The sequence below is a fragment of the Lonchura striata genome, chromosome 2, assembly GCF_050655825.1.
Source record: "Lonchura striata isolate lonStrDom1 chromosome 2, ASM5065582v1, whole genome shotgun sequence".
Classification (NCBI taxonomy): Eukaryota; Metazoa; Chordata; class Aves; order Passeriformes; family Estrildidae; genus Lonchura; species Lonchura striata.
In genome coordinates, this window is record NC_140704.1 from 42872037 (window position 1) to 42892260 (window position 20224).

The window sequence follows — 20224 nt, forward strand, 5'->3', positions numbered from 1 at the left end:
TTCTGCATGCCAGACTGGCAGAACGGTCATGAGACAACCTTTGTAAATTAAATTTAGATGTGCTGGGTACTAAGATGATTCAGACATGGTTGATATGTAAAGCTAATTTTAAAAATAAAATTATTTGAAAAATACATGTTTCATTTGATGGGCAGAAATAGTTATTTGCTTGTCATCTGGCATCTAACACCAGCTCATCACCATCACTCATGAGTGAGAAAAACAGGCATGCTTTTTTCCTCTGACAGGTGCTCTATAGGTTGAAAATTGTATTTTAGCTTTTTAGTTTTTTCCCTACATTTGAGAATGGATCTTCAAAATGCTGCTGTAAGGATGACCTGTCCTTAAGTGTGGTTCCTCTTTCTGGTGCAGTATCAAAAAGCTGCCCAGCAGCAAGTCACTGGAAACAAAGTCTGCTTTTAAAAATGAACTATTGCAGCTAAACCATATATGGGGTAGAGGTCTGGCATGCTCCTTAAGACAGTGCTAGTGAAATCTCTTTTGAAATAAAAGTGCTAAGGATTTCCAGGAAGAAAGTTGATGAGCGTGGAGCTCTTGCAGCCATAGAAAAAGATGTTGAAAAGTAAACTGCAGCTGTCCAGTGCTACACTAAGTGCTCTGCCTGATAGAGTGTGTGTATGACAAACAGCTAGCTAGTGAGAGTCTACTTGTTAAGGCTGTAATTTAAATAATTTAAGTGAGAAGCTTCTCCTGCTAATTTTTTTTTTTTAACCTTGCAACACACATTGAGGTTAAATGCTTTAATTGGCTTTTGTCCAGCTTGGAAAAGGTTTATCATCCTATTTGAGCAAATAGGAGGGGAAAAAAACATTGAAAGCTGACTGGCTAACATTTTCAATGTCATCTTTCTATTTCTAAAATCAAAAGCAAGGTGTTCTTAAAAATGATCACAGAAGATTAGGAGTGAGTAGAGGGGAAAACATGCTTTAACAATTCCAGGGTGTTTGGGATGTCTCATGTCAATTGCATTGCTTCTGTTAGAGTCTGTGTATGTATTCACTGCAGTGATGAGAAAAACAAAAAAACCAAAACATAGAAATTGCCCAGAAATGGTGAGAGTGACTCACATTACCTAAGGCTGCTGTTATCAATGAATAGCATTTCTGCTGGAATGAATTATCTTTCAAGAAACTGAAATACAGAAACTAGAGATTGAGGACTGTGCTAGAAAATTTCTGTGGCATATGCTGCACTGTCTTGATTTTGCTCACGACAGCAAGTTGCAGGAATTGACGTATTTTCCTTTCTCTATTATCCGTGTGTGCTAGATAAAGATCTAAATGAAGCAGGAGTTTGGCAGTTCAATAGTAACACTTGTATGGAGGGGCAAGTCACACCAGAGGATTTGATAAGTAGCTTGAAAATGTCATGGTTGTCTTTCTAACACGGATGTAGGACTTGCCTTTTGCTGGGGACCACGAATGAGCTGAAGTGATCTGCTGTTCTGAGCCTCTAAGTTTGTGATGTGTCCTTACAGAAATCAGCGTTAGGAGGATTTGTAGCTTTCAACTACTTCACATGTGAGTCGAAGTGTCTCACTGACAGTAACGTGGGAGGCCAGACATAGAGCAGTGAATTAAATTAATTCCCATTTTACTGCCTTGACCACAGGCCCATTCATTTCCATGGGCAACAGGTGTGCTTCTCATGTCCCATAAAGAGTAAGTGCACCAAGCCCAGTCCTACTGACTGGTGCAATTGCCTTGATGCTTCTGACCTCCTCATTTTCACATGAAGTGTAAAAATAGCTGCTGCAGCTGTAGTTCTTACTCAGCCTTCCCCAGGATTACCTGCCAGGGGAGTTTTGTGCTGTCCCAAGGGTGATGTCTTTTGCAGGTGCTCTGCCAGCACGTGGCAGGGCCCACACCCTGGATCCAGGAGCGTGGCTGAGTGTTTGCTGGGGGAGCTGTGCCCCTGCACTTTGGGGTGAGGAGACTGGGTGGTGTGAAGGCACTGGGTTCCTACAGGAGCACACACACAGTGTGGGATTGTTTGCTTTTGTAGTTGGGGCTGGTGGAGAGTAAAAGTGCTGTGTGTAGGGCTGCAGAGGGCGTGGGTTTGGCATCCCACCTCAAGAGTCCTCGGCATCCTGCTGCTGGGTCTGAAGGGGATGGCTGGAAACCTTTGGTTGGGGGACTAATCCCAGCAGAGAATTGAGCAGCTGCTTGTTCTGTCATGCAGGTATTGGAGCCTGCAGGCTTGTGTTCCTGACAGTCAGGAGCCTGAGAATAAATGTCACTTAAAATAAGTTGTGATGGATGATACAAAGTTCTGTGATATTTTGGTTTTCATTATTATTCACTGCAAGAATGAGGGTGGTCAGACCTAAATTAAGCCTTGAAAGAAGAACCAGTCATCTTTGGGGGAAAATGATAAACTGGAATTTTACACCAGTGTGTTCTTCAGCTGAAGCTTCGTATTCTGTGTAGCTGACTACTGTGTGGATGGGAGTTTGCTCATGGGCAAATGTCTGTTTTACCACTTGTAAGACCTGTGCTTCAGGCAGCAGTTAGAGGAGCACTTGCAGTTCAGTAATTTTTATCTGCTTCAGAGTTAAAGGGAGATTAATGGGTACAGAAGTTGCTGTTAATTTGACTGCTTTGTTCTTAGTGTCCTTTGTTTTCTTTTGTTTTTTAAACTCCAAGTGGGAACTAGTCATCTTTTTCCCATGGGATAAGACTATATATAATTATTACATGAGTAAATTTGGGGTAGGTCTCCAAGCACAAATTTGTAGTGATGATTTCTTCGTTCCAAGTGCTTATCTTACAAACATGGGAACTGAACTTTTGGATGAATCACTGCATAGGGATTTTTTTACTTAAACTATTTGCTTTGCCTAACTAATATCCTTAAATGCAGCTTTCGCAAAGAGAGTGAAAAGAAATCTTCTGGCTCATTCATTTAGAAATGAGCTTTTAATTCTGTTCCTACACTTGAAAAGAATTTTTGTCTTTGTTAAATATACTTCAGCACTTAATATTTTTCTTGCAATATAGTCATCATGCTTGGAGTCTTTTTTTCAGTTACTTATGAAACTAATTTTGAGCTGTGAACCATGTATGGTCCAGTAATTTAATTGGAAATATTCAAATTCTTCTCACTGAGAAAATCATTGATTCAATAAATATTGTTTCAATGATACATTTCAGGCTTTCACTGAGAAATGAGATTATTGACTGGATTTGAGTTAATGAAATAATAAGTTAATGTCCATTTTTGACCTTGTTACCCATTTGAATAATTCCTTAGAATAAATTGGAGCACCTTAAGAATCCAAAGCTATTTGCCCAGGACTAAGATAATGCTGATGCTGGTTCAAGTTTTACATAACACTAAAAAGGAAGCAAAGAAACTTTTACAGAAGTATGTTGCTTGTTCTGTAAAAATTGATGTATTGTTGCATTTTTTTTTCCACTTCTGAGAGCATAGTGGCAGCTTGGAATGTATTTTAAATCTTCCAGTGAATAAGCAGTTTTGCATTATAGAAATTGTCAACAATAATGACAAAACCCTCTTGAATTAGGGCACTTCTTCAAGCCAGCTGCTTCCTGATTATTAACATGTCACTTCAGCAATCTGCATAAATGTTGCACTCTAATTAGAACTACAAGCCTTGTTGAGAGCTCACATGGCCCTTCCTCTTCATCTCCTTAAATCCTGGGCCAGGTCCCAGCCTGAATTTGCATCAATCTGCAATAATAATTTCATATATTTAGAGTCTGTGGTGGATTCTGAGACTGAAATCAGAATCACTTTTCTTACATGTGTGGAAGTTTCAGTGGAACAGAGAAAATATTTTAATTGCTTTAGCTAGTCATGTAAGTAGCACAACACATCCTGTTTGGAAGTAGCTGGATTTTAAAATACAGAAAATATTAACAGCAAAGTGGAATGTAGGTGCCCTTCTCCATTGATAGAAGCCATAGCTGAAAAGATGGGCATTCTGTGCCAATTCCAGCTGATTTGCCAGCCTGCTGTGGAGGTTTGGCCTGCCTGCTAGCACCATTCTAGCTTTATGTATGTGAGGTGTCTTTGCCATTGAAGTCCCTCTCAGAGCTTGTTACACTGCTGTTAGTCTCCTCACAGAGTGAGTAATTTACAAACAATTCCTCTCTGAGAAACCCTGACAGAGGTAACATTCAGAACAGGCTGTTGTAGGCTTTATATAAAAGCTGTCACTGAAAGACAAAGATTTGGTGTCTAGGATGCCAGCTTTAGGATTTGGCTCTGGCTTCCAGGGTTCCTCTGCTGAAAAATTCTTAGTCCAAATGCCAGTAACTCTTTTGAGTGTGTCAGCTCCTGTGTGAATCTGAAGAGGAACCTGAAGGTAAGAACAAACAGGTAGAAATACTTTTTAAAGCTCTAATCTGCCTTTGTCCTTTCTTCCCTTCCTGCAATGTTTTGAAGGATGCACGCCAGAAGTTCCGCTCGGTGCTGGTCGAGGCTACAGTGAAACTGGATGAGCTGGTAAAGAAGATTGGAAAAGCTGTAGAAGACTCTAAACCTTACTGGGAAGCTCGGAGGGTGGCCAGGCAGGTAAGAACTTTCTGCCTTGTAAGCTTTTGATGGTAGTTGGAGGGCACACACTGATGTGCTGCTTTCCTGCTACTAATGATATCCTAAGCATATGCACTTGGCTGACACTAGGCTGTGTCTTCAGCTGCATGTCAGCCATGGGAATTGATGGCAAAATGGATTTCTTCACAGCCACAGCTGCACATGCTATTCAAACCCAGAACATCTACAGCAGACACAATAGCAAAAGACTAGCTCTCTTCTCTCATTCTAAATGGCCTTTCAGAGCTCTCTCCTATCAGTAGTTGTACTTATTTGAAAATACAGTGTAGACTTTGTGTATGTGGTTTTTCTTCTTAAAGATAAATGCAGCTAAATGGCTGCAGCTGGAAGCTGCAGGGAAAAAGGCTGGAGTGGGGCAGGGTTTGGTGCTGATTGGGTAGTGCTGAAGTAGGAATGTGCTAAATGTGTCTCTAGAGTGTTTTGGTTTAGGGACAAACTGAGCTCGGCTTTCTCATCAGGGCCTTACTTCCCATGCCCCAACTACTGCTTGATTATTATTAGGCCTGTGTAGCTCAGGGAGGGATGAGGTGTGGAAGGAAGAGTGTGACCTGCTTGATGAAGAGAAAGCCAGAAAGCTTGTGACATGTCAGGCAGCATCTCATTTTATGGAAGAAGCTGCTGAGAGTTGAGTGTGTGGTGGCTTAGGCAGTGCTTCTGCTGGGTGTTTGTGGTGGTGGGGCTGTTGGTGGCTGTGGCTTTTTGTTTTTTTCCCCAAGAGAAGCGTGTTCCTGCTGGTTGGTATTTCTGTTTTGTCTTGAGGCAGGAAGAACTGCCTAGAGCTGCTACTTTTGTGCTTGGCTGGAAGGATATGTGGGGTGTTGTCTGTGGCTGGGTAGCTGGGATGTGATTGTGTTCAAGGGGAGAGTGAGAGATGGGGTGGCATGTGTGAAATACATGAAAACTGCAGGATGATTTTGTTCATAAAAGTAGGTAGAGGGATGGGAAAAGTAGAGTAGGTGTGTGCCAGGAGGCAGAGAGTAAACTCTCAGGGTAAGAGAAGGGGAGGGACGAGAATGTGTCCTCAGAATAGCACACAGGAAAAGGAGGCATGAACAAGCTTCATTGCCTTGAGAGTTAGTGAAGCAGGAACTGGGTTGATGGGATGTGGCATATAAGATAATATGTGACTATGTTGATGCTTTAAATTGCATAGCATTTTTTTGGAGCTATGTCTCAGTATGGGAATGAGCTGTTAGGGCTATTAGGCTTAATCCTGCAGACTAGAAGCAGTGTGACAAATAGGTAAACTCTGCCCTGCTTGCTGTGCTCTGGAGTATCTACCTCTCATCTGTAACTGCTCTGAAACCCTGCTCATGAGGACTACGGTGTGTGCTAGAGATAAACCAGTGGTGAGCTACAGAAGTTAGTAATTGTGTAAACTAGTATGTGCAATTTGGATAAACAATCCCTGCAACCCTGCCTTGAGCATGATCTTATACTTCTATTACTATAAATAGCTGGGTAAGGCGCAGCATGCATAGGACTTCAAGAGTTACACTTGGAAAAGTTCATGGTAGAAGCACACACTTTGCAGTACCAAAAAACCAAAAAACAAAACCAAAACAAAACAAAAAAAAAAAACCAAAAAAACCCACAACCAAATAAAAACCCTAAAAAAAAATCAAAATATCAATTGACTTGGAGGTTTGTAACATCACAAACTCAGAGCAGTAAACTTTGCCCTCTGTCCTGAAGCTGGCAGCAGATTATGTTCTGGAAATGGAATTTTATATTGTTATGTTTCTGCTACCCATGAAATCCATTCAGTCATTCTGATTCAAAGGTACTTTGGAAGACCACTAAGAAACCCAAGCTTCTGAAGGTCCTTAAAGTAGTAGAATCACTGCTCCAGTAGTAGACTTGTTAGAGGGAATGGTATTTTTCTCCCAATCTGTTTTGTCACTAGCTAGATTTAAATGCTATTTATCCCAGATCTGTTTATTTGCTACACATTTGTTTGTGTTTTAATTCATTGATAGCATTTTATTTTAAAGAGGGGTTGCCCTTCTAACCACTCATTTCACTTTTTTTCATTTTGTTTAATGGATCTGGTCATGGAACAGAATTCCCACTTTGTATCTGCTCAGCAGACAGAGACAGAAGATGATCTCTGATTTCTCTTTTGCCCTTTGTCTAATAACATCTTAAAATGGAAAATGTGAGGGCAAGAGAAATGCAAGCACTGAACAATGGTGAGTCTATCTGGAAGCTGGGAGATTGGAAAGATTGGTGCCATTAATCAATAAAGTATCTGCCTAAAGAGTTTTTCTAGTTTTAATTTAATCTAGAAAAGTTCCACTTAACTGGGAGCAAATCCACAATGATTGAATTATGGAGAAGGAGTGAATAGGTAGGGAAATATGAAAATAGAGGAATGTACCAGAGTATTAACATGGTTAGGTGTCAATTTGCATTTCTTTTTTTACTTTGATTTGCAAAACTGTAGAGAAATCATGGGAAGAGCTTGTTATTTTTTATTTAAATTGTTAACATCATCTGACCTATGAAGAATTGTCTACCTCCTTCTTTCTTTTCACTTATTTTAGAGCCATCAGGCTGCATCCAAAAATATAGGCACAAGGTTTTTGGGGCCTGAAACAGCTTTAATTAAACAATAAGGGAAAATTGAGTGACTCTACTGGTAAGTGAAAGGGAAGTGTAAATTCCTCTTCGTTGTTCTCACTAAAGGGAAGTAAAACTATGACCTTGTAAATTTTAAGCCTTTTGGAAATACAGAATTGCATAATTAATGACTTAGTTTGGCAGAAATGCAGGAGTTGTCCAGAGTTACTTGGGTTTAAGATGTCAGCTGCAGGGTAAATTCCTGATGCAAGCTGTAGTAAGTCACATTGAGGAGTTTGCTTTCACATGGCACCAGCACAAGTCTCTTTTGGAAATACATGTTTCATCTATTAAGGTAAAATCCATTAAAAAGGTATGAGGGCAGTGATGTGGGGTCACCAAAAACCAGGTCACCAACTGAAGTATAATACTGGAGAAGCTTTAGGACCTTGAACCCTTTTGTCTACTCACCCTTATCCCGATCTTGTGCAATCCTGTGTTGGCAGAAGATAGGGAATTTGAAACAAATTAACTCTCTTATGCAAAAGTCCTGTAGGATCTTGTTTGTGGAATGTTTGCTGAGAGAGCCGTGGCTTGGCCTATCTCAGGGTCAAACTTTTCTTCACCAGAACACTGGTCCCTCAGTGTTATGGTCTGAGTACTTTGCCCTCTGAAATGGTGGCACAGGCAGTCAGGATGCTGTCTGTTGGTACCAAAGCAGTAGTATTTGGCTTTTGCTGAGACTCAAGTGAGATCTAGCTAATATTCATGTTCAAGGAGATTTCATGTAACTTCTGCCAAGACAGAACTGTTGTGATTCCTCATTTGGTACAGCAGTGTGCCTTTTGTGTTGATTGCAGACAACACCTTACTGTTTTGGAGGATTTTGATTCAAATTTGTTGTTTAATTAAATTTTGAAGTACTTCTGCTGTGAGAGTATCTTTTGTTTGGCATATTGTCTTTTCATGTTGTTCTTTAACTTATGCAGTAATGCCCATGTTCAGTGGAAGAACCTTGGTAGAGGATTGTGCATGTACACAAGCAATGCCCACATTGAAGCAATATGAAATTCCTGTAATACAGAAGGTGACTCAGGTTCTAAATGTTCAGAAGATCAAACTTCATATGTTTGTCTGGTTTGGATGGTGGTTTATTCTTTTTAATTTTTTTTTTTCTACTAGTAGCTGCTTCCCTAGTTGTCTAGTCAAAGAATTAGACTTTTCTTACCCAAAGCTAATGGGGAAGAAGGATGAAGTTGTCAGGAAACATTAATAATGTAAACAGAAGTCCTGAGCCTCTGAGGTAAGGAGTGTCTTAAGTCACTGTTGACTTAACATTTTGCAGGGCTGGGGCTGGAAAGTGCCTGTGCAATAGTGTTCACAGTGGTGTCTGAGCAAGTGACAGAGCAAGTGACAGCCCTGGTGACAGGATGCTGTGCAAAAGCAAGTGTGGTCTAATGCATAAATCACTGGGCTGGCAGGAGCTGATTTTGTGCTGCTGCATGGCACAGATGAATGACTTCATGTCTCTCAGTTCCCATGTAAAATGAAGCTGTCATGCTGCTGTGAAGCTGAGTTCATTAAAGGAAGTAAAAGCACTTTGGGGTCACTGGGTGAGAGGTGCCATTAAAACACTGCTGTCTATACATCATCACTTGTGAACCCATAGACAGATTGAACAGGAGACATGCCTTTCTGCTTTGCTTCTGCTAGAAAAAGGATCTGATAAAAGTGTGTTCCCACCCCTACAAATAAAACAATCCATGCATTTTTAGTGACCGTAACCTGACTAAAAGACCTGGGAGTATTGCTTTTAATTGAGTTTCAGCATTTTTTGGTTTGTTTTTGGTTCTTTTTTGTTGGTTGGTTTTTGTTTGGTGGTGGGCTGGTTTGGTTTGGTTTTGTGGCAGGGTGAGGGGTTGCATTTTATTAGCTCAGATTGGGAGTAGGCAAGGATGCTTTGTTCAGCTTTAGTTCTGAGCCTATTTGGGAGAGATGTGGTTTTGATTTGTGATATCCCCTTCACCTCTCTGCCCCCCTGCCTCATTTAGCTTTTACAAAAAAGTGTCAAAAAACTTGCTTCAGGCAAAAATAGATGAAAGATCCATGCTAGGTTGTACCTGTCTGTATGTCTCAGTAAAGGACCCACATGTACCATGTGTTCATACAGCAGTGTGTTGGAGGATATGCATGTTCTACTTCTGCTTGGGTCAGTCTTCCTAGGTTTTACAAGTAATTTTTTTTTTATGATGTTTTCATACTTAAGGAGCACTCTTTTATCTGAAAAGGCTTGGAAATACCTGCTGGAATGAGTATTTACAGTGGTTCTTCTCTCTTCTGCTTCTCAATGGAAGCTCCATTGATGTCCAGGCATACCCAAGAGGAAGTGCAGTTGATAGACAAGTAGGGGCAGATGTCCCGTCCTGTTCACTGCAACTTTTTATGTTGTAGAGCTCCTTTCTCTCACCTCACTGATCTTTTGCTCAGGTAATATTTTATAACTGGATTGCCACATATGTGTGAAGAAATCAGCTGAGAGAATAAAGAATTATTAGAGGTGAGCTTTCAGATATTCAGATCCTGCACCTCCATTCTGCTTGTCTTCACAAAACTTAGGGGAGCCCAGTTACTATTGGGAAATTAATTCCTCTCTCAAATATGAATTTTGATGTGATTCAATGAATTTTTTTATTCAAAGTGAATCAGGATGAAAAGTAGCTGCTGTAATCTTGCAGAACAGGAATGGAGGAGGAACTGAACCACTTGGTGGTAAAGGTGGGAGGGGTGTAAGCAGATAAGAGCACACCTACCTAGCTGGAAGATTCTTCCTCAGCAGATGAGACTGATACCCTTCTTTGTAGAGATCAAGGCAGTAAATGAACAAAACTTTCTGAGGTGGCCACTGCATTTCAGCTTCTAAGTATACGGCTTGAGATGTCTGAAAGTAGTGTGGCAAGTGTGGAAAGTTACAGCTGGTAACTTCCTTAGCTCAGGGAACAAAAGCTTTTTAAATTCATGTAACTTGGAGGTTCAAAACTGCTGAACATCCTTAAAGATTAATTAGGAGCTGGAAATGGTGGTCTTGCCAGTGTCAATTCACATAGCACCCAAGTTTTCTATCCAAATTCACTCAGTCAGTGAGAGCTAATGGGATCACAGCACCAGCTGGCTCTGCTGGGAAAAGGAGGGCACCACTGAGTGTACATGGCAGCTCCTGGGTCCAGTTCCAACAGTGGTAGATATCCAGGTCTTTCCCTCTGGTTCCTAGGCACTAAATGTGTTATCTATCCATATATTGACTTCCCATGTCATAAGGATCTCCTTCTCCATCCTACTTTTAGGAGCTGAAGTTCTGATGCTCATGTTTAGGACAACAAGGAGTTAAGACTGATTTGTCTAATCTGGTAAGCCTATCTTGGCAAAAAAAAAAAAAATAGGTGGAGGGAGAAGGAACTTGAGAAGCAAAAATTAAATGTCAGCAGAACTGTGACAGACTTGCATTCCTGTTTGGAGACTTGCCATGGAGCTAGTAAAAAGCAAAATTATTGGCACAGTTACAGTGGAACAACCAGCTGACCTTTCCTGGCTGAAGGAGTGTTTCTGATTAACTGTTCATAAACCAAATAACTATCATGTAGATTCACATTTTGAAGGGAAGAAATACAGAGACTTGGAAATAAACTTTGGCAAACCACCTGCAAATTCTCCCAACAGTTTAAGGAAAAAACCAAACACCCAGAGCACTTAACTACTTTCTGTAGCTGTAGTTCAGTGCTGTTATTGTTAAGTAATCATACAGTCATGAAGTGGTTTGGGTTAGAAGGGACCTTAAATATCAACAAGTTCCAGCCCACCTGCCATAGGCATAGGTGCCACTCACTAGACCAGGCTGTTCAATGCCCAAGTCATCCCATTCTTGAACACTTCCAGGGATGGGCATCCACAACTGCTCTGGGCAGCCTGATACAGTGCCTCAGTACTCTCTGAGTAAATCATTTCTTCCTAATGTGTAATCTAAATATCTCCCCTTTAGTTTTAAACTGTTCCCCTTGTCTGATCACTAGGACTTTTTTTTTGAATTTTGTATTATTTGTTGTTTGGATGGATGTTGCTGCTCTGGCCTTTTACAATAACCAGTCTAGGCTGGCAGTGTAGTGTTGTTTGTGCCTTGCCTGTGCTGTTTGCCCTTTTAACTGAGGATGCTGTATTGCAGCTGCCCTGGTGGGTCTAGGGTAGCCTCTTGGCAGTGGGAGATGGGAGGGAATGATGCCTGGATTGGGAAGGTGGGGTGTATGGCATGAGAAGCCACTCTCCCTGGGTCTGGAAATCAACCATATGGAAATGGCTGTGATTTTTAGGTTACGTGATGGAGAGGCAGGGGAGCAGCTCCCTTCCTGAACTTTGCTCCCAACCTGTCTGGAATGGAGGCTGATGTGATGGCCTCGGCTGGCGCTGTGGCAGGCCAGGCATGGGAGGGAGGCAGACAGGCAGCACAAGCCTTGCCTGGGACAGATGACTGGTGTGTTCTGAAGGGAAAAGAGACATGGAACTTGCTGTGTGAGAAATTGGGAGCTCAGTGCTGTGAAGAAATGGTAAAGGAATGAAACGTAGGTGAGCTGTGCAAGAAGTGCCTGAAAATACGAAGCATTGAGGCTGTGTGTAGTACCTGTTTGCCTGTGAAGTTTTGCATGTCCTTTTTACCTTTTTGCTCCCTGTGGGTCTGCTCTAGGTCTGACCTCCTTCTTCCCACCAATGTTTTTGTTTTTTTTTATTACAAAACACATCATTAAATCTTGGGGAAACCATGTAGATGTGACGTCAGTACTGTGGTGAAATGTGGAGTTCCCACTGCTGTGACACCAAAGGACATTCTCACTGTATTAATCTTCCTTCCCACACGATGCGTGCCTGGCAGTGGGGCTGAAGAGGGCATAAGCCAAGCAAGGGAACCTCTAACTTTGTTATTGAGAGTGAGGAGTCACTTCCTGGACTTTCACCAGGGAATCACTGAATTTTGTAAGCTTTTTCTGAAGCAGGATGTACTTGGGATTCAGTCAAGCAAATGTTTTGCCATGCTCAAAGTTTGATGGAGTGCCTCTCATGCTCTTCTGTCATGTTTGCACAGTTGGGATCTGAAACCCTGTGAGCAGTGTGTGGGAGTCACTACCCTGCCATCAGTGCTCAGTGTCTCACTGCTGCTGCACAGAGCTTGTGCTTGGTGTGCTCTGTTTGTTCCACCTGAATGCTTAGAACTTGAAAAATGTATTTTAAGTCTAGAAACGTGGTTCTGTTGCATTTTCCTTGAGGCCAAAGCAGCAACAAAGCCTAGGAAGCAAGGAACTCAGGGTCACTTACCTGGGTCAACAAGCTAGGTTTTGCCTGGCTGATTTATTAACTTTATTTATTTACTTAAAGCCTGACTTAATGTGACTTTTGTGTTCTGGCTCTGTCACCTGGTTGAACAGTGTGATATTGGAGTGTGTCAAACCAGGTGTCCTTAAACTGTCGAGAAGATGACAGATGTTGCCTGGTTGGCTTGGGAAAGTTATGCCAAAGATCTGATCTCTGAAGGAAAGCTCCTTAATGTGTTTGTCTTCCTATCAAACTTACTAATAGGACAGTAGGTTAGTGTGGCTGGCAGGTTTTTACCCTCTTAATCTGTCCCATGTTTGGGAACACTGACAACTGCTACTTCTCAGATGAACAGAAAAAAAATCCTTACCTGATTCAAATTTAGTGCTCTGTTGCTTTTATTTCCTGCAGAAGAGGTGGCATATGTGACAATATCATCTGCAAGTACAATGTTCTTGGCACATTTTAGATAGTGGGAACTAATTTTAACCACTTGCTTGTTGAAATACCTGTGTCAGTAAGTTCTGTGTGTGTCCCTGTCTAAAAGTTAGATCGCCTGTACCTCTCAGAGCCTCTGTGCATCAATGAATGGGTTTAGTTATTCTGTGCTGGTATTCATACACCCTACATTTCTGGTTTGTATGAGCTCTGTTCTGTTGAAGGATGGTTGTATAAGCTATTGATACAAAAAGTGTTTTCTTGTGGTTATTTGCTGATGTGCCTTGGAGGGCTCCATCATGTAAATTTGTTGACTGTGCACTTTAAATTAGAGGTTCTTCCCTCTTCTGATTTTCTTCGCAGAAAAGAAAATACTACTTCACAGAAGAAAATACTGTAAATTCTGTTTTGAATAATTTATCTATGAGAGATGAAAAAAATTTACTCTCTCTTTTGGTGTCTCTTTCTCCCACTTTCTCCAACCCTACAAAGCCTCCATCAGTTCTCAGTCATAGTGGATGGCAGTAGATCAAAGCCAGATAGCTGTTCAATTTCTCCATTAATTGCTGGGAATCAAATGACCTAATTATTTTTTCCTACCTTTAAGAGTGTGGGGTTTTTTTCTGTTGTGAAATACTTAAAGTATTGTGCAAGTAGGTCTGAAGTAATGGAATACTGGGTTGAGTTGGTGTGGAAATATCCTCAGTTCTTTGGAGTAACAAAGGGAAGGCTGGTGCAGAATTTTTTTTTTTTTTTTTTGATAGATGTCAGCTGATTTAGGCAGCAAGAAGTGATATAGGTGATCTAGCTATTATGTTTAGCTACAGATGCAGTTTGGATACTGGAACTGGCAGGAAGGTGAAAGCAGCTCTTAAAGAGTGCTGGAATGTGAAAATAGAACAGAATCCCTTTTTCCCTCTGCTCTTGTATGAAGATTTGAGTGACATCATTTTGCATCCTTTTCAATTTGGAAAACCCAGAGAGATTAAGTTGTGTATTCCTTTGTGTGAATGCAGCACTTGCACAGCTACTGCCAGAACGCTGATCTACAGAAAAAAAAGAACAATTTAAAGGAAAGGTTGCTTTGCTTTGTTGCCTCTCACCATTTTCTCCCCTGGTTTTTTTCCCTGGCCTCTAGTAAAGTCTATTTCAAGATATTGTAAACCACAGACAGGATAATCTGTTAAAAATAGTAGCTGGCATTTGAGCCTGGGTGACTTGAGGTCAGGGTGATATCCTGTGTACCTGTTTTGAGTGGTAATTGCTCAGGGGTGACTTCTGAAGGCAGCACAAGTCTTGCAACTTTGGGGAATTTTTTCAGCCAACCAAGTGTTTATTGTGCACAGTGGTCTAAATAGGTGGGAGTTTATTTTGGAGTGATAAATACTCAAGCTGAGGTCTGCTGCCAAAACAGATATGATATGGATGTTGGTTACTGCCTTCTGGATGGGTTTCATTATGACTTCTAGTAAAACAGAATGAATTCTGGAGCTTTTGTCTGTTCTTGCTGGAAAAGATTATCTGAAGATTCTAATTTCTGTATTAGGAAATTAGCATATTGGAATGCCTCTCCATTGACTTAGTTTCTATAAGAAATATATCCCAATTGCAGCAAACAAAAAGTACTATTCAACAAGAAATTTTGCTGCCAGGATGTGGGAGAAGTGTCCACCTCTTTTAGCTTTGTCTGCTTCTGGTCGCTATTTGTTTTTTGTTTTGTTGTTGTTGTTTGGTTTGTCTTGGTAAGTTTTTTAATTTGGTGAAGTGTGCTAATGGCTTGTTCTCAAAGGAGGATTTTATTGCTGTGAAGTGGAATTGGCATATTCCCTATTCCTGCTGCTATCTAGACTATTTCCTTCGAGGAATGGATTTAGCCCTTCATTAGTCCAAGACACCACCTGCAACTTTTCTGATTAAGTGAAGCAAGCCTGTTACTCACCTGTGCTATGGAGTTGTGTAATTTGACTGGGAAAAAATGTTGAAGGGTCAATAGTCATCTTCAACATGTCCCTTAGGAGAATGACTTTTCAAAAAGTATCTGTGAGCATGCAGAGGTGGACAAGGTCAGCCTAGAACTTTCTTCCAGAGTGTATTCCTGGTATTGAGGACAGGCTGGTGGGTGTGGGGCTTTCTGGGAACTGGGAGAACATGTCCAGAACCTCCCATCAGCCAGGTGAAACTCCTACTCACATGCCTTGTCTTTGCTTATGCCAGTATGAATGCACAAGATGTGCTTTCAGAACCAGGCTGCCAATCCCTTGCCAGCACTCTGGAAATGTCTGCTTAAAAACATTTACTGCTTTGGTGGTGATTGCATGAGACAATGATCCGGTGTTTCTCCTGAACATACCTGTTGTATCTGTGTGTGAATGTTGATTATCATGGATAATTAGAAAAAGCCACTAATGCAGGTGGTATACCTCTTCCAGGGTGTTTTAATGGGAGTTGTTCCTTGCTTCTATATTTAATTCCAGCAAAGCAGGCTGCTGCCAGGTACAGATGAGCATGTAGAGCCTCTGGAAACCAGCTGTAAACCCTGGACTTGCTGACTCACTGCCTAAGCTCTCAGAATACAGGTGCATAGAGCAGGGAGGATTTATCTCAGTGTTTTTCTCTCTTAATAAGATCTTTACCTTTGAGATGGAAACCTGGACATATTTTATCATCCCCTCTTCCAGAAAGCAGCAGCTTAATAATTTTGGCCACAGACAATTGCACAACTAACAAGCAGATGGCAGTGAATGCCCAAGAAGGCTGTGCCTGGATGGTATTAGACTGAACCATTTGTCATATTCTGGTGCCACAGACTTGTTAATTAGTGTGAGTAACTTCAGGCGCACCAGCATCTCTCAACAACCACATGAAAAACAAAGGAGGGGCAAAGAAGGCTTGGGGTAATGTCTCCCATGCAATCTCTGCTCCCAAGTGAGCATCACCTCCCTGTTCCTGTAAGGCAAGGAGCTACATCAATAAAGACCAGGGAGGAGAGCAGCCGGTTTCAGATGACTGACTGCACAGTGACAGGGATCATAGGGCTCGTGGCTCCATCAGCTCCTTGCCCTCATTTCACAAGATCTTGGTTACAGTCTAGATGGGAGCTGCCAGAAAGCAGAGAAGGGCTGGCAGCTGATTGTTCAGTCCAGTCCAACACTGGCCTTAACAGTGTTTAAGGGAACTGTGTGTTCAGATATTTTCTTTATTTCTTTCCACAGCTCCCAAAGAAGGGAGGTGGGATTCTGCCTTCGAGGAGTCAGCTGTCTGCATGCTGGTGAAAGAAGCAGCTAATGAATGAGCTTTTGGTTGTGCCCTGAACCTTCTGGGTCTTTGAACACATTAGTAATCCTGTCTTAAAGGAGTTACACATACCACCTAACTTTAGCACAGCATGCTTTGTAGGTCTGCTCTTATTTCCTGAACCTTTTTATAGACTACATAGGAATGTAACACACAACCAGAAGTTGGGTCAGTTCTGCAACAATTTGGCTGTTAGAAGAGAAGAGGTGGATGCACGTAGGGGACCAAAAAACCCAGCACAAGAATAAAACACCTAATCAAAAGCAGAGACTAAGCTTCACATGGTTTTAGTGTTCCATAGGCATTTCAATAGTTATGCAGTGAAGGGAGGAAATGATTTGTGTTTCACAAAACTCTACCAGGGCTTGTTTTCACATTTTCCTCCCCTCTGCCTTCTCCATACAGTTAAAAAGTTTTCAATCTACTTTTGAAAAAACAAATTCCTAACCCATGTTCAATTGTATAACTTTATAATAAACTGCTTAAAGAACACAAGGGTATCTCAGACTCTTGAGAGACTCTCTTTTTTTGATGTAAAGAGTCATCATAGATTATATAGCTCAGGGCTCATAGATCTGTCAAAATGAAGTCGCTCCCAAGGTCTTGGATTTTAGAAATTTTTATAAAAGTATAGCTAGGAGGGGTTTCTGGGGTGTTTTTACTACTTTTCAGTTCTGGTTTGGATCAGTGTGTTTAGGCTGGAGGGAGAGGGGAAAGGAAGCTCATGGTTCTTAAAAAAAGCAAACAGAGCCCTTACACCGCCCCACCCCCCCCAGTTGCACCACTAGTCTGTTTAGGAAAATAAATACATCTGAGTAGCTAGGAGAACATTCAGCATCACTGCAACGTTTTTGCAAAAATGTTCTTTAGATTTTGAGAAACTAGGAAAAATATGATGGTATTTGATAGAAATGCTTGTTGTGCAGGACCTTTGGAGGTCATCAGATCCCAACTTTCTGCTGAAAGCAGAACTGTTACATTGCTGGATTGCATCAGTCATGGTTTTGCCAAGTCTTGAAGATTGCCAGAGATGGGGATTTGAAACCTCTCTGTGTAACCTGTCTGCAGGATTGGCCAGCTGTGGCCCTCTTAGTTTAGCCTAGGATATGGTTTGGATCTGCACCTTCTCAGCTTTCTCAGCCTGACACCTGTTGTAGTGTGCAGTTCCTTTTAGACAGGGCTGACTATGGGATTGTTCCACCCCAAGTGCAGGACTCCACAGGTTTCCTTGTTGTAAAGTGTCTCTTGACCCAGTCAAGTTTCCCAAGGTTCATCTAAGCTGAGGTTTTGCCTTTTCAGCCACCTCCTGACTTAGTGGCATTCGCAGATTTGTCATGGATGGAGCTGTGCCAGTGCCAAAGTTGTTTGTTTGAATGTTGAGCATTATGAGCCCTTGTGCTGACATCTAGGCTGCTGCTCTTGTTCCTTCCTGCCAGCTGAATTAAAACAGGTTGGGGAAAACTGAAGCTGAAATAGCAGCACTCAGTGGCTGGTTACTGTGAGAGGTGCAGAGAGCACTCAACTGTGTTCCCCTTGGGTGCTTCTGAATCACTGAAGGGTTGGGTGAGATGGGGATGCTGTGGTCAATGAGTGGTGATCCTGCTGTCCTCATTCCTGCCAGAAGCTTGTGCAGAATGCCCTGGTGCAGTCCCTGCAACCAGAGGGAACCCTGAGGACAGGCAGTGCTACAACAGCTCTGGTGGGAGATTGATGGAGTAAAGTTCTTGTTTCAAAATGTGTTCTCTGTTGTACTTTGCAGAGCAAATTAATGTGGAATGTTGATACAAGAAGGAAAGGGGGCCAGAATGAAAACAGCTGAAACTTGATTCCTTCTGAAGAGTGGGACTGGAACACAGTTAATCATTATTTGCTAGTAAGCAAGTACATGTTTGCTGGTGGCAATTAAACTATTGTTTAAAAGATTAATGGGCGGGAGAAACATTGGTTTCACAGTAACAAACAAGTGCTTTCTAGAGCAAAGGCCTTGGGCCAGCACGTGGTGTGCTGGTGCCTTGTTCTGACCAGCAGCTGTGTGTTCCCTTCACGTTCCAGCTTATGGTGATTTCATAAACAGAAATTGTCATGTCTTTCATTGGCAGTAACTCAGAGATGCTGAAATAAAGTGGATGTCGGGGCTTTGGCAGTGCAGATGGGATAGATTCACTTGGTAATGAGAAGGCAATTTGGAAAATATCTGATCTTTGCTGACTGATATTTCTAGTGGGAAAATTTCTAGTTGTGTTGTGATGCCCTTTTTATTAATTATCAATACTTGAGGTTTGGCCTCTGGTGAGGCTGGCCAAGGGGAGAAATTCTGCATGTGCTTCTCTCCACAAAATGAGCCCTCTGCATCTCTTTGGGGAAGCCTGGCTGGGCTGTTAGCTGTGTGCAGGTGCGTTCATGTGTCAGAGGCTGAGCAGTGCCTGCCAGGGTACATTAGACATTGGCTAACCTCAGAGGAATGCTATAGCTGTGTGGTGCCATGTTTCAGTGTCAGTGATACTGTGCAGAAACAAAAACACAGAGAGGAGATGAGATGAAACGGAAATATGTCGTAGGGTCAAGGTATATATGGGAGGGTGGGGAAGAATCCTCTATTAGCAGCTGGGCAAGGTCTTGGCTACAAAGAGGGTTTGGGTCAATAGAAGTAATGTGGACTGATCAGAAAATTGTATTTCATAATTAAAGAATGCACGGTTTTCTGCTCTGAGAATGGACAAGCAGATGTCTGTATGGTGCTGTCAGTTCCAGGAGGACTACATTTAAAAAGTGCCTGGTTTTGTTTTCTTCTGTTAGCTTGCCATGGCCTAGTGCTTTTTTAATTTCTGGCTGACAACATAATCTGTCTGTTGTGCTTGGTTCCCTTCTGTGCAAGGCCCTGTGTAGGCTAAGCAGGGGACTGCCCGTGGGGGTGCAGCTTTTATCCCTCAAAAGGGATTTGTCAGGACTGAGCATCTTTCGGCAATATATTAATAGCTTGCAGTTATGAACCCTGCCAGTACCCCTTTAATTTGACATAATTTATTTTCTAAGCTGACATGTTTTATACCACAGTGCATGATTTGCTTCTGTGAGTGCTGCTACTGCATGTCACTTCTGAGTGTATGGGAGCTGCCTGGGAAGTTCAGGGCTGTGCTGTCAGAGCCAGGGAGAGCAGGGAGGTGAGTGAGCTGGTGAGAGGAGGTCACACAGACACAACAGCACAGGGTGGATAGAGGAATAAGAGAGCTCTTGGCCATGAGGAGAGGGCTGAGTGGGCAGAGCAGGATTTCTGGATGTGCTGCTGGTTGTAAGGAAGGGATTTACTGTAATGGGAAGTGTGTTTGTAGCTGGTTGCTTATAGAATACTGAGTTGCAGAGGAGAGACAGAGTGGCAGGAAGAGTTGATGCTCTGGGTGGACAGCATGTGCTGTGACAGATGTGCTGTGACAGTGGGATTCTCCTTTGCTTCCATCTCTGTGGCTGTCTAATTATATTTCTTTAGAGCTCCCATTTTATATTTTACACTGATGCAGGAAGGATCTGCAATGGTGAAGACATTCAATTGAATTTCCTGGCAGAAAGTACTGATCATGAACCACAATGAGCAGTGTCACTGTGGCAGTGGGAGCTGGAGTACAGGTCCCCCAGTTCCCAAGGTGTCAGGACTTGTTTATTTTCAAAAAGAGGCTTCACTGGACTGGCTCTTCTGACTACAGTGAACGAGATCCTTACTTCTGTATTGGGTAGACTCCATCAAGCACCAGTGATACGGATGACAAGCAGAAAGTTGACATCCTGCTTGCCTCCAACCTCCTTCAGCAATTTTTGTCCTCATCCCTAGTACATTTTCTCTCATTCTACCCCAAGGCTAAACCTCTCTCAATTCAAACACAAGTTTGTGATGAGAGACAACCTAGTTTTCAGCCATTCATTTGAATTTTGGATTTTAGTCTTGAGAGAAACAGCCACTGTCTAAAGTGGTAACGTTTGTGTG

At 42.0% G+C, this 20224-nt stretch overlaps 1 protein-coding gene across 3 annotated transcripts in view; it reads left to right on the forward strand.

Moving 5' to 3' along the window:
• The window catches only part of SH3BP5 (SH3 domain binding protein 5), a 79669-nt gene that overhangs the window by 7886 nt on the left and 51559 nt on the right, over positions 1–20224 (forward strand). For all 3 annotated transcript variants that reach the window (XM_085573275.1, XM_021543364.4, XM_021543363.3), the window contains exon 3: positions 4432–4560. In XM_085573275.1, coding sequence (XP_085429401.1) covers positions 4432–4560 — 129 coding nt within the window. The remainder of the gene's footprint in view (positions 1–4431; positions 4561–20224) is intronic.